The sequence below is a fragment of the Psammomys obesus genome, unplaced genomic scaffold (genome assembly GCF_907164565.1).
Source record: "Psammomys obesus unplaced genomic scaffold, mPsaObe1.curated_primary_1811, whole genome shotgun sequence".
NCBI lineage: Eukaryota > Metazoa > Chordata > Mammalia > Rodentia > Muridae > Psammomys > Psammomys obesus.
The window spans coordinates 1469381-1488361 of record NW_026590681.1 but is presented as its reverse complement, the minus strand read 5'-3'; the positions used below and the strand labels follow the sequence as shown (position 1 = coordinate 1488361).

The window sequence follows — 18981 nt, the reverse complement described above, 5'->3', positions numbered from 1 at the left end:
CTTCCGGGCATTATGGGCTGAATTGTGCACCCTGAGTCTGGCACCTGGATCGCCAACAATGGCAGTGCCTGCTGCTGCCTGCTGAATACCTACTATGTGGAAAACACCCCTCTGGTAACAGCATGCATCACTTCTCACCCACAAAGCTCTACACTCTGTGCTCTGGAGATGAGAAAACAGATGGCCAGAAGGGTCACATCCTGCCTGTACCTTGCATTAGTAGCACATGTCAAAGCTGTCCTCAGGTGCTCCCTAGCTCCATGCTGTCTGTTCCTCTCTATCAGGCAGTCTTTCCCATGAAACCCCTTGAAAAGCATTTATCAAGTGATCAGTGACCCTCCGACATACGTGACTACTCCATGACTGTATACATGGACTTTCCCCAGGACATAGCCAGCCATAATGACCCTCTTCAGGGACACACTGTATCCTGTAGTTAAACTCTGAGCCCCCATTCAGGGCCATGGTCAGCAAGGTCTGCTAAGACAGAGTTACTGAGCAGACCTTTGCCAGCGGTTCCCCCTGAGCCCATGGTGAATCTATTGCGCTGCATTGGGCGTGTGCTGAGGCTTCAGTTTGCTGGCCTGTGCCCCCTGGATCACATGTCCCCATGTACCTGTAGCAGTTGTTGTGGAATTTGTTGTAAGAAGAAAGAGTGATGAGTCCTCCCCAGGCCGCAGACAGGGAGAAGAAAATCTGAGTAGCAGCATCCTTCCACACCTGAAAAGGAGGAGGAGAGTCAGATCACTGAGGAGTGCAGCCTCCAGTGACATGCTTGACTCCACAGAATTGAAGTAAGGACCGGGACAATCTCCAAGCAGGCTTTCTGAGTGGACAAAGCCAATAGTGCAGGGCGGATGCGGGCTCTGCCAGCCTCGAGCTTAATATCTACCATTGCATTATTTTAAGTGCTACACATTTATTGCGTGTGTGTGTCTGTCAGAGTACAAGTTTTGGGAGTCTGTTCTCTCTTTCTGCCATCTTGGTCCAGGCCCAAATTACATGTCTCACCAGATTAATGCCAGAAAGAAAACAACAGCCCTCCTACAGAGCACTCAACCCGCCTACACACACACACACACACACACACACACACACACACACACACACACACCAGTCTATGACAACAAAACATAGTCATTAACACAAAATAACCCATTTTAACTGACAGTCCTATGTGCTATGACAACTACCACTCAAGGCCTGAAATTCCACGATCCCTACTCTTTAGAAGAGTAGCAACAGAGTGGACAGACTCCATGTGGCCACCTCCCTCCTCAGCTTGGCTCTAGAGGGTGATTCATAAATCTTCAGGTCAACTCAGGCCTTTGTACACTGTATGTATATGGTCTCTACAATGGACTTATCTTCATCAATTAATTATGTCTTAAAATTGTCCTTCAGTGGGGCTGGTGAGAAAGTTTAGTGCTCAAATGTCAGCTTCCACAACAACTGAGGGCCAGAACAAACAGAGAAGAAAGAGATAATAGAGTCCCAAAACATGTGCTCTGACCTAGAGAGATTCAAACAAATAAATAAATAAATGCATAATAAATGTTTTAATGTGCTTAAAATAACAGAAAATTTCAAGTGTGAGGCTGGTAAAGTCCGCCTCCACCCAGCACCCATTCTTGTCCTCTCAGAAACAACCCTTTGGTTGAAAATCAGTCCCACGTCCAGCTTCTCCATCAGGGAGGCTCAGTGGGGAGGGGCAGAAGACCTGTGTGTCACTTAGTCTCCGGCCAATGGTATGAAAAGAAATTACTATGTGGAACGTCTGCAGGCTCCCCTCTTTGAAAGAGGGGGACTCCCCTCTCTGCCTCTCCTCTCACACCTGTGCGGCCTGGAATGATGATGTGATGGCGGGTGCACCAGCAGTCCTAGGTCATCTACTCACTAAGAATGGTGAGAGCACAGAACAGAGCCTCGTGCTATCACAGAGGACTGAGCTGGCCCCTGGACCAGCTACCGCAAGAGTGACGTCAACTGTTAACTTATTTATGCTACCATTACCTGGAAGCTTTGTGGTACGTGCAGCCGAGCTCAACCCTTGCCATGAAGTTTTTAACGTACTCTTGAAAAAGCAGAGTTTTCACAAAGGTGAGAAAATTCATCTACAGTTGCACAATTGCCCCTCACAGGGAGGGTGTGGGTGCGGGTGAACTTTTAGAGTGTGATGTACACACACCTGACAAACAGAAAGTTCAAGTATGTGCTACATCCATGTGCAGAAAGTATTCAAGTGTGTCTGGGACCTTTAAAATCAAAGGCCTGCTCTGATTTTTCAGCCAGCAAAGCTCTGCTTCTACTCTATAATTAGTAACAAGTGGTGTGAGGTGGCCCCCACATCATTAGGGCCTGCACTGCCATTGCAGCTCAAAAGCCACTGCTCTAGAATCTGAAAGTCCTTAGCATCACCCTAGCACACTGAAGTCTCTCTCACAGACCTGAAGAAGTAGGCATAGGGATCCCCAGTGGGGGGCAGGGAAGACCGGCCCCCTCTGCTCCACACCTATAAGCGTGGCCCACCCTGAGGGTGCCCCCCATAGCCCCCCCACTTCCAGTCCACTATAAATTGAGTAATGAGCCCACCGTGGCATCCGTGAGTTTCTCCCACTTGGGTGTGATGAAGTACCAGATGCCAGCTCCAGCTCCAGGCAGGGTGACTCCTCGAATGAGGAGGATGACCAGCACAACATAGGGGAACGTGGCTGTGAAGTACACCACCTGGAAGAGCAGAGGGATGGAGAGGATAGTGAGCAGGCATCCCTGAGGACATCACTAAGGTGAGGTGAGGGGGGACCTGCCATCCAGGCACATACGTCCAACACCGAGGCCTTCCCAAGCTCTGACAGCACTAAGGTCAGATGGAAGAGAACAGGGGGCACTTCCTTTTCTGTCAGCCAAGCATTATGGTGAAGGCTTTGGGGTGAGGAAGCCAGGACACAGGAGACCGGGAGACGATGTCACCCTGTCCAGCTACCAAGTGACCAAGATAAGCCACAGGTGGGGAGGGAGGCTTTGTGATACATTCCCCAAAATTTCTACCTCATGTCTGCCGGAGGGCCCAAATTTCACCGTTAGATAAATCCTTTTGGCTTAGGCCTTCTTATCCTGGCTTACACAGATACCCTGGGTAAAATGGCCTCCCTGTGTGAAGAGATTGTGATTCTAAAATTAGACATGTTTCTACTCAAATGGAATCCAATCTCTGAAAGTGAGGTGTGACCTTGGGCAGGCTCCTAAGGCCTCTGAACTTCAGTTGGTATACCTGCCATGTGGTACAAAGCACTGTCCTAAAACAACACTGAGAAGCACACAAGCTGCTATATGGAAGCAGGCACAGGGCCTGACCCTGAGAGGTCCATTAAATACAGTTAAGTTTCACAGGCATTCATGCAGGGCTTGGTGTGAACTGGCTGTTATGATAGAAACAGCTATAGAGAGAGGATCCACAATGGAGAAGACCCTGTATCTGAATGGGGGCTGAAGAGACACGTGGAACTCGAGGGGAGTGTGCAACGCCTGGCCCGGGAGTGCAGGAAGGATGCATGGAAATGTCGCTCAAGCTGGTCTTAGAGTAGGAAGGCAAATGGGAAGGTGAAGGAGGAGAGAGGGCGGCCAAGGCAGAAACACAAAAGTGATGCTCTGACCACTCACTGCTAGCATGGCAGAAGGCCAAGGCCAAAGGTGAAAAGAGGGGTAGCTAGAGGTGGCGGAGGAGGTCAGAGCATGGGAGGCCTGACATGCAAACAGTAGCTGTGACTTCTGGAAGAGAGGGAGGGACTGTGTCAAGGAACATCTGGAGGAAGCATTAACAGCTCTTAGGGATGTGTTGAATGAGGATAACTTAGGGGTACTTTCTTACCTGCCAATCAAGCCTCAGGGTGAAGAAAGGCTTGAGCTGGAGACTTGGTAGATGGGGGTGGGGGAGGTGGAGTGAACTGTGCCAGCTCAGCCTCATAGTCACAGTGGCTGGAGTTCAAATCCCAACTCCTCCACTTATGAGCCGAGTCAATTTGGGAAGTGGCTAGACCTGGCTGGACATGTGTCAACCACTGCATGCTCCTCACACAGTGCCGGAGGGGCATGATGGGGTAATCAAAGAGGACCAGGACCGGGAGCCTGCCTAGGACCACAAGGTGAACTGCCAATCACTGAAACATGCAGCCACTCAGAGCCGAGCTCTCACCTCCTAGCTGCAGACCCAGAAGGAGCTGGCCATCTCTTCCCTCTGCTACTACGATGCTGACCATAACACCTCTCCTCCAACCACAGAACATTAGTCACTTCTCCCTTCTGGTCCCAGAAATGAGGTAGTGACATGAGTCAGTCCTACATCTCTAAACTTGCTTCTCTCCTCTCCCTTAAAGTCTGAAGGAAAGGAAAGGCCCAACAGGCAGACATTCCAAAACCCAAGGACATATGACACCTTGGTAGAAAAATCACTCTACCCCAGCCTGGTCAGACTAGCAGCCTTGCCATCAGCTGTGAGATGAGACCTGATGAGGAACGGTTACAAGGCAAGGCCTGGTCACAGCCAGGCTCATTGCTTTCCTCCATCAGGGAGGACACCTGACCCGGGTCTGCTGGGAAGGAAAGACTACAGGAGGACCACAGGGGAGAAGAGACTCCCTAGTTCACAGAGGCTGACAGGAAGGACTGTCAAGACCCCCACTTCTCACTGGGCATCAGTGTAGCCAGCTGATCCAGCTCTTCCCATGTGACTGTTGTGACATGAGTCCTGTTCTGCAGAGAAAGATGCTGAAGAACCAGGCTAAACACCTCATAGGGGATTAAGTGTCTCACTCATGGACTTCCAGCTTGAACCAAGATCCAAACCTGAAGCCACTCCGAACTCACTATTTTCATCAGTGTCATTCTGTGAGCTACCAGGAATGGGCGCTGACAGTGGGAAAGTGAGATGAATAGGCTGCTACTTGCAGAGACCTCATCCTGTTCATGGTCCCAGTGTGTAGTTGGTCCAGCCCCTTTGCTCTTGGTGAACTGAGAGGGTAACATTTGGCTTACAGCTTGGATGTGAGTGACGAGCAGGTGGAGGCTTTCTGCATGCTGCTTGCCTGGGTCAGGTGGCCTTCAGCATGTCCCTGTTTCATACCCACTGTCAGAACTAACGGTGAGCAGTAATGAATCACACTTGGCAGGAGGGACAATGACTGGCTGGCCTGGCCCTTGCAGGCACCCTCCTTCTCACAGCAGGGGCCCCACACAGACAGCTAATTAGGTTAGCTTTACTTTGCTGTGAGTAGCCTCAGGGGCCAGGCTGTCTGCCTGTGACCTTCAGGTCCTTCAGGCCACCTGCTGATCACCTGTGGAGCTCTCCCAGGTCAAAGGCCTTGTCTCCAAAAGCCAACTGTGTCCCCTCAGGTCCTGCACTACAGGAACTGAGCTTACATCACTACAGGGAAAGAGGCATCTCAGTTGGGGAATCTCCACTGTAAAGGAGCTGGCCACAACAACAGGGCAACTCTATCCTGCATTCTCTCTGGCTCTCAGATAACTATCTTTGATTTTTTTCAGCACAACCCAGGGCAGGATAGAAAAGTGCAGTTCATTATTTCTGGTAGCAGCCCTCATTTGGAAGGGGAGAGAAGTCTTCACTGGTATTTGATTGGAAACTTCCTTAGTGAGACAGGGTTAGTGTGGCAGTTGTCAGTAACAAGCTTACATGCTCCAGACTGCTTTCAACTTCCTATTCCCCAAAGCTTAGGAAATCCAGCCCCAAAGATTAAATTCTAATCATTTGAAAGAGATGACTACAATGCCACTCCAACAAAAACACAGATGAGCAGAGCTTAAATGAAGCTTAGAGGTCAGGTGTGATGGTGCATGCTCATAGGCAGCACTTAGGAGGTAGAGGTAGGCAGGTCTCTGCGAGTTCAAGGCTCACCTGGTCTATATAGCAAATTCCAGGGCAGTCAGGTCTGCACAGTGATGCCCTGACTCAGAAAACAAACAAGCAACCGTACAGAATATTTATTTCAGTCCTGGAGTTTGCAAATGAGCACAATAAGGCCCTGATGCACCCTGGGGCTTTCCAAAGTCTCAATGATAAATAGAGCTGAGGCAGGCTAAGAGACCTGGCATCCTCACACTTCATGCAAATGGAGACTCATGGTTCTCCTTTCCTTATAGCGAAAGAAAAGGCCATGTAGATTCTAGGCTTTGCAATGAGCTAGACCCATGTTCAAATGGCCCTGCTGCTGCTTTCAGGCTGTGTGACAGTGGCAGCCAAGCCAGACTGTAGATGGCAGTCAGCAGACACACACAGCAGGTGCTGGGAAACTGATGTACTGTTGTAGGTAGAACAATCAACAGTGGCCCAGACAGAGCCCTCCATAAGATGTCTACTCTCTCTGCTTCCCCAGTGATGCCAGTGATGCTGAGATGCCAACAGGGATGACCATCAGGCATTTATAACAAAATGAAAGGAAATAGCATTCAGGAAGACCTGCCCTACACCAGGTATTTTATGCGCATTCTTACGCTCTTCTGGTAATGTTACAGGGTGTGGGCTACCATCCCCAGGGTAGGGGGTTGGGGATTCAGAAACAGGATCCCAAGGTTGACTGGCTTGTCCATACTTGCATAGCTAGGAAGTGACTGCATCCTTTCCGCTGAACCATGGTCAGGGCACATCATCTCCATCTCTAGCCTATGGGACTGTGGCTGAGCAGATGCTTGGCTGGTTGCGCTAAGCATCCTTAGAAGATTGGAGCTGCCAATCAGCTAAGGTCCAAACTTAGGTCCACGGAAGACAAGGACATGAGGAAGCCACAGGCCACCCTGGACATGGCTGAGTGGTTCCTTCAGCATTCTGCATCTTCTTACAGCCATCCCCCACCCCCACCGCAGTACTCATCCTGAGCCAGTGGGGTCCTCGAGCCTCAACGCCAGCTCTCATTTTACAGAGAGGAAAAGTGGTCTTAGAGAATACATGGGTCCTGATAGCTCCTTCAGCAAGTGCTCAGACAAAACAATGCTGGAACTAGAGGACTTTAAACACCTCCCAGACTGACAGTTTTCTCCTTCAAACTGAGAAAAAAACAGAAGTGCTCTGAAATAGCTGAGATGAGAAAATTGGCTTTTTATTTGTTGGAGGAAATAAGTAAAAAAAAAAAAAAAAAAGAGTAAATCAAAAGGTCTGCCAGGTTTCATGTCTCAAGCAGAGAGGATCTTATACAACAAGCATCATGGGAAGCCCCCAGGGGCTTGGAAGGTTGTAGAAAGAATGACTGTCTCAGAAGAGGCAAAAGAGGAGGAGGGAAAGGGGAAAAAGATAGCTGAGATAAAGCCAAGTTCTTACTTTTCCTGATGTCTTAATTCCTTTTGCCAGCGAAGCATACACAATCACCCACGCCAAGAAGAGGCAGAAGGCCAAGGGCCACCTGATCTCGCCTGGATATTCAATCCCTGCAGAAATCTTCAGCACAAAGTACCTAAGAACCAGACAGAGATGGAAGAAGAGGAAAGGGAGGGAGGGGAAAAGAAGTGAAGATCTGCAAGCTTCAACCTCCCATTAGAGCATGAGAGCCACCTTTAAACACACCCAGTGCCTCCCTCAATCTCTGAGCTCAGAACGCCATCGCTTAGCTTGAAGGACTGGCAGCCTGGCTCTTCCCACAGCTGTTGCGAGCACTCGCTGTTCTCTTTAACTGTTAGCTGGGAAGTCATTTGTGACCGGCAGATTGATTCTGTGCAAGTCAGTTGGCACCATCATCTTGAGTTACCATCCAAAAAGCACAACAGACAGGCCAGGCATGTGGCTCAGTTGGCAGAGCGCATGCCTAGCATGCACAAAGCCCTGGGTTTGGCCCTGCAGTCTCAGCACTCAGGAGGCAGAGGCAGGAGGATCAGAAATTTAAAGTCATCTTCGGCTAAACATTAAATTCAAGCCCATCTTGGGCTACATGAAACCTTCTCTCAAAAACAAACAAAAAAAAAAAAAATGAAAGGCACACAATAGAAATTCTGCAGTGGGCCTTGGGGGAATGGCTCAGTGTTTCAGAGTACTAACTCCATAGTCCTAAGGGCAAGGGTTCGAATCTCAGCACCCAGGTGAGGAGTATAGAGCCCACAGACATTCATAACTCCAACTCTGAGGGATGTGATGTCCCTCCTAGCCTCTACCCCGGTATCTATATCTACATGTGCATACACACAGTCACATACACACATACATACACAAATTAAATAAATCTTGGTTTTTTTTTTTAAAAAAAAAGGAAGGAAGGAAGGAAGGAAGGAAGGAAGGAAGGAAGGAAGGAAGGAAGGAAGGAAGGGAAAGAAAGAAAGAAAGAAAGAAAGAAAGAAAGAAAGAAAGAAAGAAAGAAAGAAAGAGAAGGAGGAAGGGAGGGAGGGAGGGAGGGAGGAAGGAAGGAAGGAAGGAAGGAAGGAAGGAAGGAAGGAAGGAAGGAAAGAAGGGAGGAAGGGAGGAAGAAGGAAAGAGAACATCTGAATTGCCAAGAATGGAGTCAGGCATTTCTGTACCCTTCCACTCTTCGTTAGTGAGTATTCAGGCAGTTTGTACTTTTCCACTTCAGAAAGTAGGAATGGCAGAAAGCAGTGACTCGAGGTTGTACTAGGTGTGTTCCAAGGCTGACACTGGCTAAAAAGTATTCACTGCAGAGTGCTTGCCTGGTATACGTGCAAATCTGGTTTTTCTCCCTAGCACTGCAAGAACAGGGCATGAAGGTGCAGGCACAGCCCCAGCACTCGGGAGATGGGTATGTTGTGGGAGGTTACCTTTAGTGGACTACATAGAGAGCTCAAGACTGGACCATGTGAGACTCCAACAGCACTGGCTCATATCACCTCAAGACAGACCAGGAGAAGCTGAGAACCCCGACCTCCCTGAAGGCCCCCCTTCAGTTTGCCTTGGCCCACCATTCTCCACCTTCTTGTTAGCACACTCACAGTCCTGCCCACACCAGTGTGCATAGAAGCTTAGGAGCTAGGCTTGGCCAGAGGGCACTGCACTCCCCTCCATGAAGTGCCTTCACTCCCTGCCCCCACAAACATTTCAGCAATAACACCTCCCAGCTGAGGGTCTCCGAGCAACCCCGAACCCTGTTTTCAGCACTCAGCAACACAGACAGAAAAAAAGGACGAAACTCAGCCAGGCGTGGGGCCTCATGCCTATGATCCCAGCCCCAGAAAGACTGAGGTAAGAAAATACTAGAGTTCAAAGTCAGCCTGGAGTACATGGTGAGTCCAAGCCAGCCAGGGCGACAGAGGGAGTCCACTTCTGGAAAGCAGGGAAATTAAAAAAAAAAAAAAAAAAAAAAGGGTGAGAAAGGAAGGAAAGAAAGGATGGGGGAAGGAAGGAAGAAAGGAAGGGAAAAGGGAGAGAGGGAGGAAAGGAAGAAAGGAGAGAGAGAAGAAGGAAAGGAAGGATGGGAGGAGGGGTGAAAGGAGAGAGAAAGGAAAGGAGGGATGGATGAAGGAAGGAAGGAAGGCTGCTTCCTCATATAAACTAAATGCCTGAAACTGACTGTTTTCTTTTGACTTCTCTTCCCTGGAGGTCAAGTGTGAGTGGACACAAATGACGTGGCTGCCAGATGTCTGCTTGGATCACGTGAGTCAAGGCTAGAACCTTTTCCTCATCAGCAGGATGGATTGCCTGCCGCAGCACCAGTCTTATTCTTACCTGCTGTCATTTGGTCATCCCTCATGTACAGGCCCACAGTGCACAGCAAATGGCTTTTGGAAGCCCAAACAGACACTGCGATCGTTGACATTGGCAAGGAGAGTACAGAGTAAGGCCACCCGCCCCTCCCACCTCACAGTTCTGGTCTGTAAATCATCCTCTGGGCTTACTTGAAGTACTCTTCGCTACCACTGACGAACGTCTTATTGGCCTGGCTGGTGAAGTTAACCATTGTCAAGTTTGGATAGGCAGTCATGCAAAAAGTGGAGTTCTTGATCTGTATCTTGGGATGGTCAGTGATGACACAGGAATCTGTTCAGAAGAGGATGGAAGAGAAACAATGAAGTATGTATGGAGGATAGACAGGAGTCTCTCTCTGCCCATCTGAGGTCAAAAGCCAAGCACTAAGCATTGGGGAGTAATGGGGGAATATCAGCAGAGCATATTTCTCACCCCACATACCCCAGCCCCTCAATACCTTGTACTAATAACAAAAACTTACATTTACATGGCACTGGAATAGAAAAAAAAAAAATGGTACTGGTGCCTTTAAACCCAGTACTCAGAGGCAGAAGCAGGAGGATCTCTGTGAGTTCAAAGCCAGCCTGATTTACATAGTAAGTTCCAAGCCATCCAGGACAATACAGTAAGACCCTGTCTCAAAAATAATAATTAATATCTGATTTTTTTAGTAAAGAAATGGGCATTACAAAGGTCAGTAACTCTGCTGAAGTCCCATAAGTAATGAGAAAGAGATCAAAATTCAGACCCAGATCTATAGGACACTACAGAAGACACTTGAATTAGAGAAATCAGTTTAAGCAGAGGTGAACTGGTAAGACACAGCTCCTTTAAGTACTGTTGCTACAGAGGGCTTGCCAGCAAGTACTCCCTCTGGTCAGGGCAGGAGCTCTAGCCTGTAATCCCAGCATGTGTCACACAGGCAAAAAGGATCAAGTGGACTGGGGCATAGATCAGTTGGTAGATTGCGAAGCATGCAGGAAACCCCAGGTTCAAGTCCCAGCACCATCTAAAACCAGGTGTGGTGGCTCGCGTCAGCACACTGGGGAGGCGGATACAGAGGAGTCAGGAGTTTAAAATCATACTCGGCTCCACAGCGCCTTCTAAGACATCCTAGACTAAATCCTGTGTCACACAAAGAACAATTTCTAAGCCCTGCTTTGAAGCACCACCTCGAACTACAGAAAATACACAGTAGGCACTCTTAGAACCTGGGCTGTGCTCTTCCCACACTCACGTGGGTTAGCAGACATAGTGACCACAGTGTGTGTTAAAGAGCCTCCAACAAGGCTCTAGCAGTGTGTTTCAGTGAATCTGATCATCATGGGACATAAAGCGATATCCAAAAGCATTGTTAATTGTATCTGAGAAGCTTGGCACTATCGATATCAAGCGCATAGAGACAGGATGCTCTAACGCTACAACGTACAAGTCATCCCACAGGGGGAAAAAAAAAATCTGGTCCAAAATGTCAGTAGTGTGGAGGCTGAGAAGGCCTGGAATAAGGAGAGAAAATCAACTAAGCAAGTGTTAGCATGTCAGGTGCCAGGCTGGGCTCAGCTCAGGAAGTCTCTCTTAGACCCAGCAAGCGCAGCTTATTTTACTTCACTCTCGATAGGAAGAAGCTAGGATCTTTCTGACCATTTCACAACGTGTTTCTAACAGCATTATAGACACACAGCTGGGGGTTAGCTCAGTGGTGAAGCGCTAGCCTAGCAAGCCCTCGGCTCCAGGTTCTATTTCCAGCACCACAAAAAGGAATGCAGTAAATACAAATGGATATTTGAACTAACGAGCCCACAGAGACTCCTGAAAGAATCAAGTATCAAGGAGTAATAAACTGGCTCTGTGCGGACTACGTCTGGTGGGTGTCTGGAATGCTCTGTGTCCACAGCCCTAAACCTTACATCCCTCTCTCTGGAATCAGCTGGTACCCTGGAGCTGCATCCACTCTTTGGAATCCTCACTCTGGTCTACCCCACTCGGGAGTACACAGCAGGGCTCATGACCGCATATACTTAGAGAGTTGAGGATGGAGGCCGAGGAAGAAAGCTCTACGTGGGAGCAGGGAGCGGAGCATTCTCAGCAATCCGCATTAACCTTAGATGTTGGGGCGCAGAGGCAGAAAGTGAACCTGCGAGCCACCCTTCCTGTCGAAGCTGTGGAGGATGAGCCACCGTGCCGAAATGTGTGCGGTGAAGACGCAGTGTGTCCGGAGCCACACTCTGTGAGCGCAGCCACTAGGGCCAGCAGTCGTCGGGGCTTCCACCTGCCGAGAGCACCTCCAACTGCTCAGAATGGACGGACCTCATTCACAGGGCTATTGCTGGGATCAAGTAAGTGAGATGAGGGCTTACAAGTTCATACCCTGGCAGTAACGCAATCCCCATCACGATATTGCCCGTGGAGTGGAGAGTGCTCAGCGTCACTTCCCGTGAGCACACTGGCCCGTCGGTTACCTGCTGCTCCTCCCCACCCCGAGTAGCTCAGTATCTGGGATCCTGGTGACCTTGCTCAGTTGGCCGGGTGCTTGCCTGGCAGCACACAGCCGGCTCTGTCTTCAGCATGAAACCATGCGTGGAGGTGCACACCTGTAATCCCAGCACTCGGCAGGCGGAGACAGGAGGACTGCCAGGAGTGTGACCCCAACCTTACCTCAAACAAGCAAGATTCAAAGGGTCGCAAACCCCTTCCCTTCAGATTGCTTCCTCAGACTAGGGTTTCTGTGCAGGAGTGCTACTGACTTTCCAGGCCAGATCATTCTTTTGTTGGTAAGAAGCTGTCCTGTGTGGTAATAGCCTGCCTTTTCAATATTAATATCAAGATTCTTCTTCCCCAGCAGCAACCTGAACCAGGCGAGTAAAGTACTATTCTAATCCTTTTGGCGTTAATAATCACAGGACTTAATTCCGACTTTTCCTGCTGAAAAGCAACCTATCCGCTAAGAGTGCAGGGTTCACACACACACACACACACACACACACACACACACACACACACACACACACACACACACACCCTTGCTTCCAAAATTGTCCTTAAAAAAAAAAAGCCTAGATAGGTGGATGTCCGGAGGATCGCCACAGCCCATAAGGTTAGGTTCCTGGTTCCCGCAGCAACGCTGCAGAGCCTCCAGCAGCCTCAAGCTTCCTGCAACGTTCCTTCTCGCCACTAGGCGGCAGGAGCGTGCTTCCCGGCGCTCAGCCCTCAGTCCACCGGAGAAGCAGTGACAGGCCATCTCATCAGAGCTCCTCGGCCCAGCAACCCCGAACAAAGAACAGCGATAATGATCGGCTAAATTGGAAAGCTGTTGGAATGGGATTCTCTTTACTCGGGCAATTATTAATAAATGAAAGCACAGGAAAGACCGGGGAGAAAAGGGATCATTTAATTAAAGTTCTAATGAAAATTAAGCCATTCCAGAAATAGAAATGTTGTTTATACTGTTCCCATTTGAACTGACCCAGCGAAGGCCCTGTTTGAACAAAACAGTGGCTGGACTCATTCCTCAGGGCATGAGCAAACCGTCCTCCATTGCGGATCCTTGGCAGGCTGCGTCAGCCTGAGCACTGCCTCTGCTCCCAGCTGCACCAAATGACGCAGGGAGCTGAAACAGGAGGATTGCCCAAACTGCAGAGCAAGGCCCCGTCTTAATAAAAACCAGGAGGAAGGGGAAAGAAGATGAACCGACTGGGCATAAGCTACCTCAATCTGTAGGCTGGTTTCGGGCTAGAGCGGGCGCAGTGCTTGGCACATGGTGTGACGTCACCATCAGACAGCATGGGACAAACCTCACCCGCTGTGTGTGAAGGTCACAGTGTGAAGCCATTTATACACTCATCTTCTGGGTGGATGCCAGGCTGGCTTTGAAAAGGAGGGGTTACGGGGCTGAAGGGGTGCCTGGGAGGTCATCCGGGAAACACTGCTGAAGGGAAGGGACAAGCAGGTCCATTTCCCAAAGAAGCCTAACTTGGTGTGTCCATCTTAGAGATGGCATTGTAGAGAAAGCTATTGTCTGGGCTCCCAAGAGCTGGGCCAAGTAGGAGAGCTCTAAGGCCACTTGTGTCTCTGTAGTTCAGGCCATTGACACCTTTTCTAGGTCACCTCAAAAATCCCAACATAATTGACACCCCTCTCAAGGAGAACCTAACCCCACACACATGCACGTCATACAGAAGCTGAAACATGGGGCCTAGGAAAAACGGATACTTTGTTTTTGTTTAACAAAAAAAATAAATAAATAAATTAGAACACTGGCTAAGAATGCAGTGGCCTCTGACTCACTCACGGGCTCCTGGGAATAATCAGGAAAAGGTGCCCGTTGTCTGTGTCTGGGCTGCTTTAATGGTGTGTAACTGGTGAGTAGATGCCTACCCACGCCAAGCCTCCATCTCTCCTCCTTTCAGGTTTCCTTCAAGCCACGTGGAGAGAGACATGAAGCTAAACCAGGGAAGGCTCGTGTCTGTCTCTTGAGGCATCGTTCATGTGCCTGGCCCAGGCTCTAACACCCAGGTAGCTTTAAAAAGATAAATACCACACATAAACGACACAGTGAATGCATGTCTATGACAAAAAGTGGAGCAAAGAGTGGCCTCAAAGTGTTAGTTAACATTCTTGTTCTTACATCCACATAAGGATTTGCCAATAAAGATAAAATCCCACTATAAACATGCGATGCTTTTACATTTAATATGATGTGGTGAGGGCTTTTCCGCGCTTTTTTTTAATATTTGTTTTTAATGATTATAAAATACCTTACTATATAGATGAGCCATAATTAATTGGAACTACGGAACTAATGCACTGTGTGAATTTTGCTCACATACCAAGACTCTACTGTATTCTAATACTGGGAATGTGGTTGCAGTTAATCATTTTGTGCAGTGCCTGCCTGCCTCTAATTTGCCCTTTGCACAGATGCCTAGGTGTAGAATCATCACAATAATAGCTTAACTATTGTGCACATAATCTTTCTTTTTATCACACAGAATATCAACCATAGACATCACTTAGGAAACAACTGGGACTTGATAGAATAGAATATGAAAATCTGGGGTCATATGGCCCAAAGTCCAGACCTGGGGCTACCTTGAAAATTACAGTGTAGGCTTAAAAATCCACTTAGCCACCTGGAAAAATAATAATAATAAAGTCGTCACCTGCCACCTGCAATTCCTAGGTTCTCTTCAGAAGGGATAGAAACACCGCTTATGATGCAAGCTTGCAGACTGGGAAGTATTTAGCACTGATGTAAGTCCATGGCCTGGAAAGGCATGTATATTAGACTCCAGTGCCCACATCAGAGCAGACACCTAATTCAGAGCTTTTGCCCAACGTTCTTTGCCTTTAAAATGGAAATAATAAAGGAGTGCCTATGTAGGCTTGTTGTCCGTAATAGCATTGGCAGATCAATGAGAGCTGTGGCGGTGCCTGTTTCTGTACCTGCTAAGATGCTGCACTGGGAGAGGCTTTTATACTTCTATGTGACCCCCACCTGGGGGACAGCTGCAGGACACTGATCACTGTGTCACACAGTCCCGGAGGCAAGCTCCAGGAAGCATCCTGAATCAAAGAAACAGCTTGGTCCAGCCCTTACTCTTGGAACGGGACTTCCTTTCCAGTCATGATCTGGCAAGGACGAGCAGGGCTCTGCATTGGGTTATGACCTGAAGCGTTTCTCTACTCTAGACTGCAGCTCCTGGAAAGTGTGCTTGGTCTAAACTTGGCAGTTATTTCCAAGAAGATATTTGGCAACTGATTGCTGGTTGAGATTCTGTGAAGAGCTATAAAGTGGGTCTCTCCAAGATCACAGATTTTTAGAGGTAACCACTGTATGGGGCAAAGAGGGCAGGCCACTCCATTCCAAAACTGAGTGTGGCCCACATTGTCAAAAGCTGTTATGGGGGGGGGGTTATTCAATGATGGCTGACATGCCTGGGTTCAGCCATCCCAACAGGAAAAAAAGCAAGTGAGCAACTTCTGGCATAATAGTTTCCACCTTGGCTTGAATCTGAGCAAAAAATATTGTTTCTTGTTTTGAGACCAGATCTCATGTTTGAACTGGCCTCAAACTTGCTTTGCAATCAAGGATGACTTTGAATTTCCAGTCCTCCTGCCTCTACATCCAGGGCGCTGGCATCATAGGCATGTGCTATCACGCCAAATTTATGCCATGCTGGGGATCAAACTCAGGGTTCTATGCATGGTAGGCAAACACTGTATCAACTGAGGTACACTCTAAGTCCAGATCTGAGAAATTTTTGAAATACTGTTTTCTAGGGCCATTGCCACAGCCTCGTCTTTAATTCATCAAGCCCGTTCTTTAAGTGGCATTGCTCATTCCCAGGTGATTCTAATATGCAACTACTAGGTTTAGATGCCCATAGTCTACCCGGAGGAAACCACCAACAGAACAGTAGTGATGAAGACACCAAGTCTTCCAGATACTGAGGGACACTAAGCCTTAGTAACACCTCCAGAGAGTGGAATCTTGTACTTGGGAACCTGTGCAAGGCCCCGTGCCCCTCTTCTGAACACCACCATGTGCTCAGAGTTTAGACTGAAGGGAAGCATCTCTATGGTTCCTCTGTTTTGCTATTATTCAAAATTTCTCCAGGTGGAGGCTGTGTGTGTGTGTGTGTGTGTGTGTGTGTGTGTGTGTTACGTGCATGGGTGTGTAAAAGCACTACAGTGTACACTGTATTCTTAGATATGGGATGTTGAGACTACATGGCATGTGTTGATTTCAATGAGAGTTGTCCCCATAGATTCATGTATTTGAACACTTGGTCCCCAGTTAATGGTGCTCTTTGGGGAGGCTTAGGAGGCCTTGCTGGTAAGAAGTACATCACTGGGAGCAGGCTTGAGAGCTTATAGCCTCACCTCATGTAGTGGCGTGAATAAGAATGACCCATGCGGCCCGTATATTTGAATGCTTAGTCATCAAGGAGTGGCACATTGGAGAAGGATTAAGAGGTGTGGCCTTGTTGGAGTAGGTGTGGCCTCATTGAAGGAACTGTGTCACTGGGGTGGGCTTTAAGGTTTCAAAAGCCCACACAAGGCCAATATCTCTTTTTCTGCCTGCTGCCTACTGTGTGGTCCCAAGATATCGGCCCATATCTACACAGTTTACACTGTAGTACTCTGACACACACAGGCATGGAACATACACACCACACCCAGCCTCCACATGGAGTAGTTTTAAATAAGAGCAAAAGAGAGGAACAATAGAGATGCCTTCCTTCGATGCAAACTCTGCACGTCTGCAGGCTCTGGCTGTAAAATCCTCAGCTCCTTCTGGAGCACCGCCTGCCTGCATGCTGCCATGCTCCCCACCCTGATGATAATGAACTAAGCCTCTGAAATGATAAGCCAGCTGCAATTAAACCCTTTCTTTTACAAGAGCTGGCGTGATCATGGTGTCTTTTCACAGCAATAGAACACGGACTATGACACCCCATTTCCAGTTTGTTCTGCTTACTGATGTGATCCTTCAGCGTCCACACTCCTTCAACCCCTACCAACCAACAGTCACCATACCGTTCCTCACAATGAACTATTCTAAAAGTCACCTGTGGCCATGGTGTTTTATCATAGCAACTATTGAGCAGGACACATATACAGCTAAAGCATGTCCACACTTACCTAGTAAAAGTCTGGTTTTGTCTTTGCATTCTGGTGTGTTCCATGGGTTGTTGCAGGAGCCCCAAGGCAGCACAGACACAAAGGAGGCAAACAGGTAGAAGAGTGTGTAGCAAATGATCACATTGTAGTAAATGGCTATGAGGACAGAGATGATGAGCATCGCAATGCCGCAGCCTGCAAAGGGAAGTGTCTGTGTTGGTGTCATTCCAAACCCCGTGCAAGACTCACACCCACACAGACGCTCCACATTGGAGATGCACAGAGAGTGGAGTGGACTCTGTCCATCAGGAAAGTGAAGATAGTCTGCCGAGGACCCCATAATGGCAGAGAGGATCAAGGGAAGGGGAGAAAGAGTAGGCCTCCCTCCCTAAGACCAGAAGGTGGCAGGGAGGCAGGGCCAGGAGTCGGAATGGGGAACTGGACTCACCCTGCAGAGCTGGGATGGCCTTCCACACAGACACAGGGCCCTGGCTGGCAAACTGGCCCAGTGACACCTCTAGGAAGAAGATAGGCAAGCCAGCCAGCGCTAGCATCATCAGGTAGGGGATGAGGAAAGCACCTTGGAAAAAAAGTGGGAGGAAAGAGTCAGAAGGCTAGGCAAGGCTCTGCCCCTAACCCTCTGGGCTGGTGCTGGGCTCCTTAAGCAAACTGAAGAAGCTTTTGATGTCCCACCTCAACAGAAGGCGCCTTCTTCCAAAACCATCAAGCTATACGTGGGAATACAGTGCTTGCCTCAATTTTCTACCAAGCAGAAGTTGTATGCTAATAGTCTTGTGTTCTTTACAAGGCTTTGATTCTTCCCTCCACCCCCAAATTAAGCCCTTCCACATTGTCACAAATCCATGCCTTTCACTGGAGGCAGATTTGGTGAATTCCCATCAATACAGGCTCTCTAAGTATCTACACTCAGCTGTACTGGATTTGGGGGCCTCCTGTACAATAATCCAAAGAAAGCACCAACCTTCACCCCACCAAAGCTTGCCTTCGGGCAACTGGATGTCCTCTCTGCTCAGCCAAGTCCCCACCCACACCATCACCCACAGGGAGCAGCATCTTCACACACTTCTCAACTTCCTTCTCTCACAACTTACTCCTCAGAGGTCAGCCCTCCTTCTGGGTTTGCCCCAAGCACCCTTCTCTTCAGAATGTTTATGTAGCTGTTTTGCCTAGACTGTGAGCCTCCCAAAGGCTCTTTCAATTTCAATTCTCTTCTCTTTCTCTTTCAATTCTCTTCCTCAGAGGCCTGGGGAAGGCTGCAGAAGCTGGTAGTCTCTGCTGCCTTACTGGGTTCTGGGACATGTTTTCTTTGCAAGGATTCTCAGGCCTAGAGGGAATTACCAGGGAATACCCTCTCTTGAGTCAAAGTCAATTTAAAGACTAGAGATAACAGAGTCCAGACGGCTGTGCTTAGCTGAGGAAACTACTTTCCTCCTCCTTCCCCTGACTTCTTCCGGGTCGGTCTGGCTTCCTGCCAGAGCCTCCAGCCGAGAAGGTCCGAACAGAAGCCAGGTACTATTGGGGTGTAGGGTTAGGCTTCTTTTCTACTCTCTCTGGGTAGAAAAAAGGAAAGTTCACTGTGTGACCCTTCCGGTCTTGAGGAGGTGGAGCGGGCTGTGAGGCGTCTGGGCTGCACTGCAGACAAAGCC

At 48.7% G+C, this 18981-nt stretch overlaps 1 protein-coding gene across 1 annotated transcript in view; it reads right to left on the bottom strand.

Annotated features, from left to right (window-relative positions):
• The window catches only part of Slc6a5 (solute carrier family 6 member 5), a 44639-nt gene that overhangs the window by 20006 nt on the left and 5652 nt on the right, over positions 1-18981 (bottom strand). Inside the window, exons 4-9 of the mRNA XM_055608358.1 lie at positions 17763-17894; positions 17336-17509; positions 9841-9982; positions 7328-7460; positions 2593-2727; positions 617-720 (exon numbers count right to left, since the gene is read on the bottom strand). Of these exons, the coding sequence (XP_055464333.1) occupies positions 617-720; positions 2593-2727; positions 7328-7460; positions 9841-9982; positions 17336-17509; positions 17763-17894 (820 nt within the window). The remainder of the gene's footprint in view (positions 1-616; positions 721-2592; positions 2728-7327; positions 7461-9840; positions 9983-17335; positions 17510-17762; positions 17895-18981) is intronic.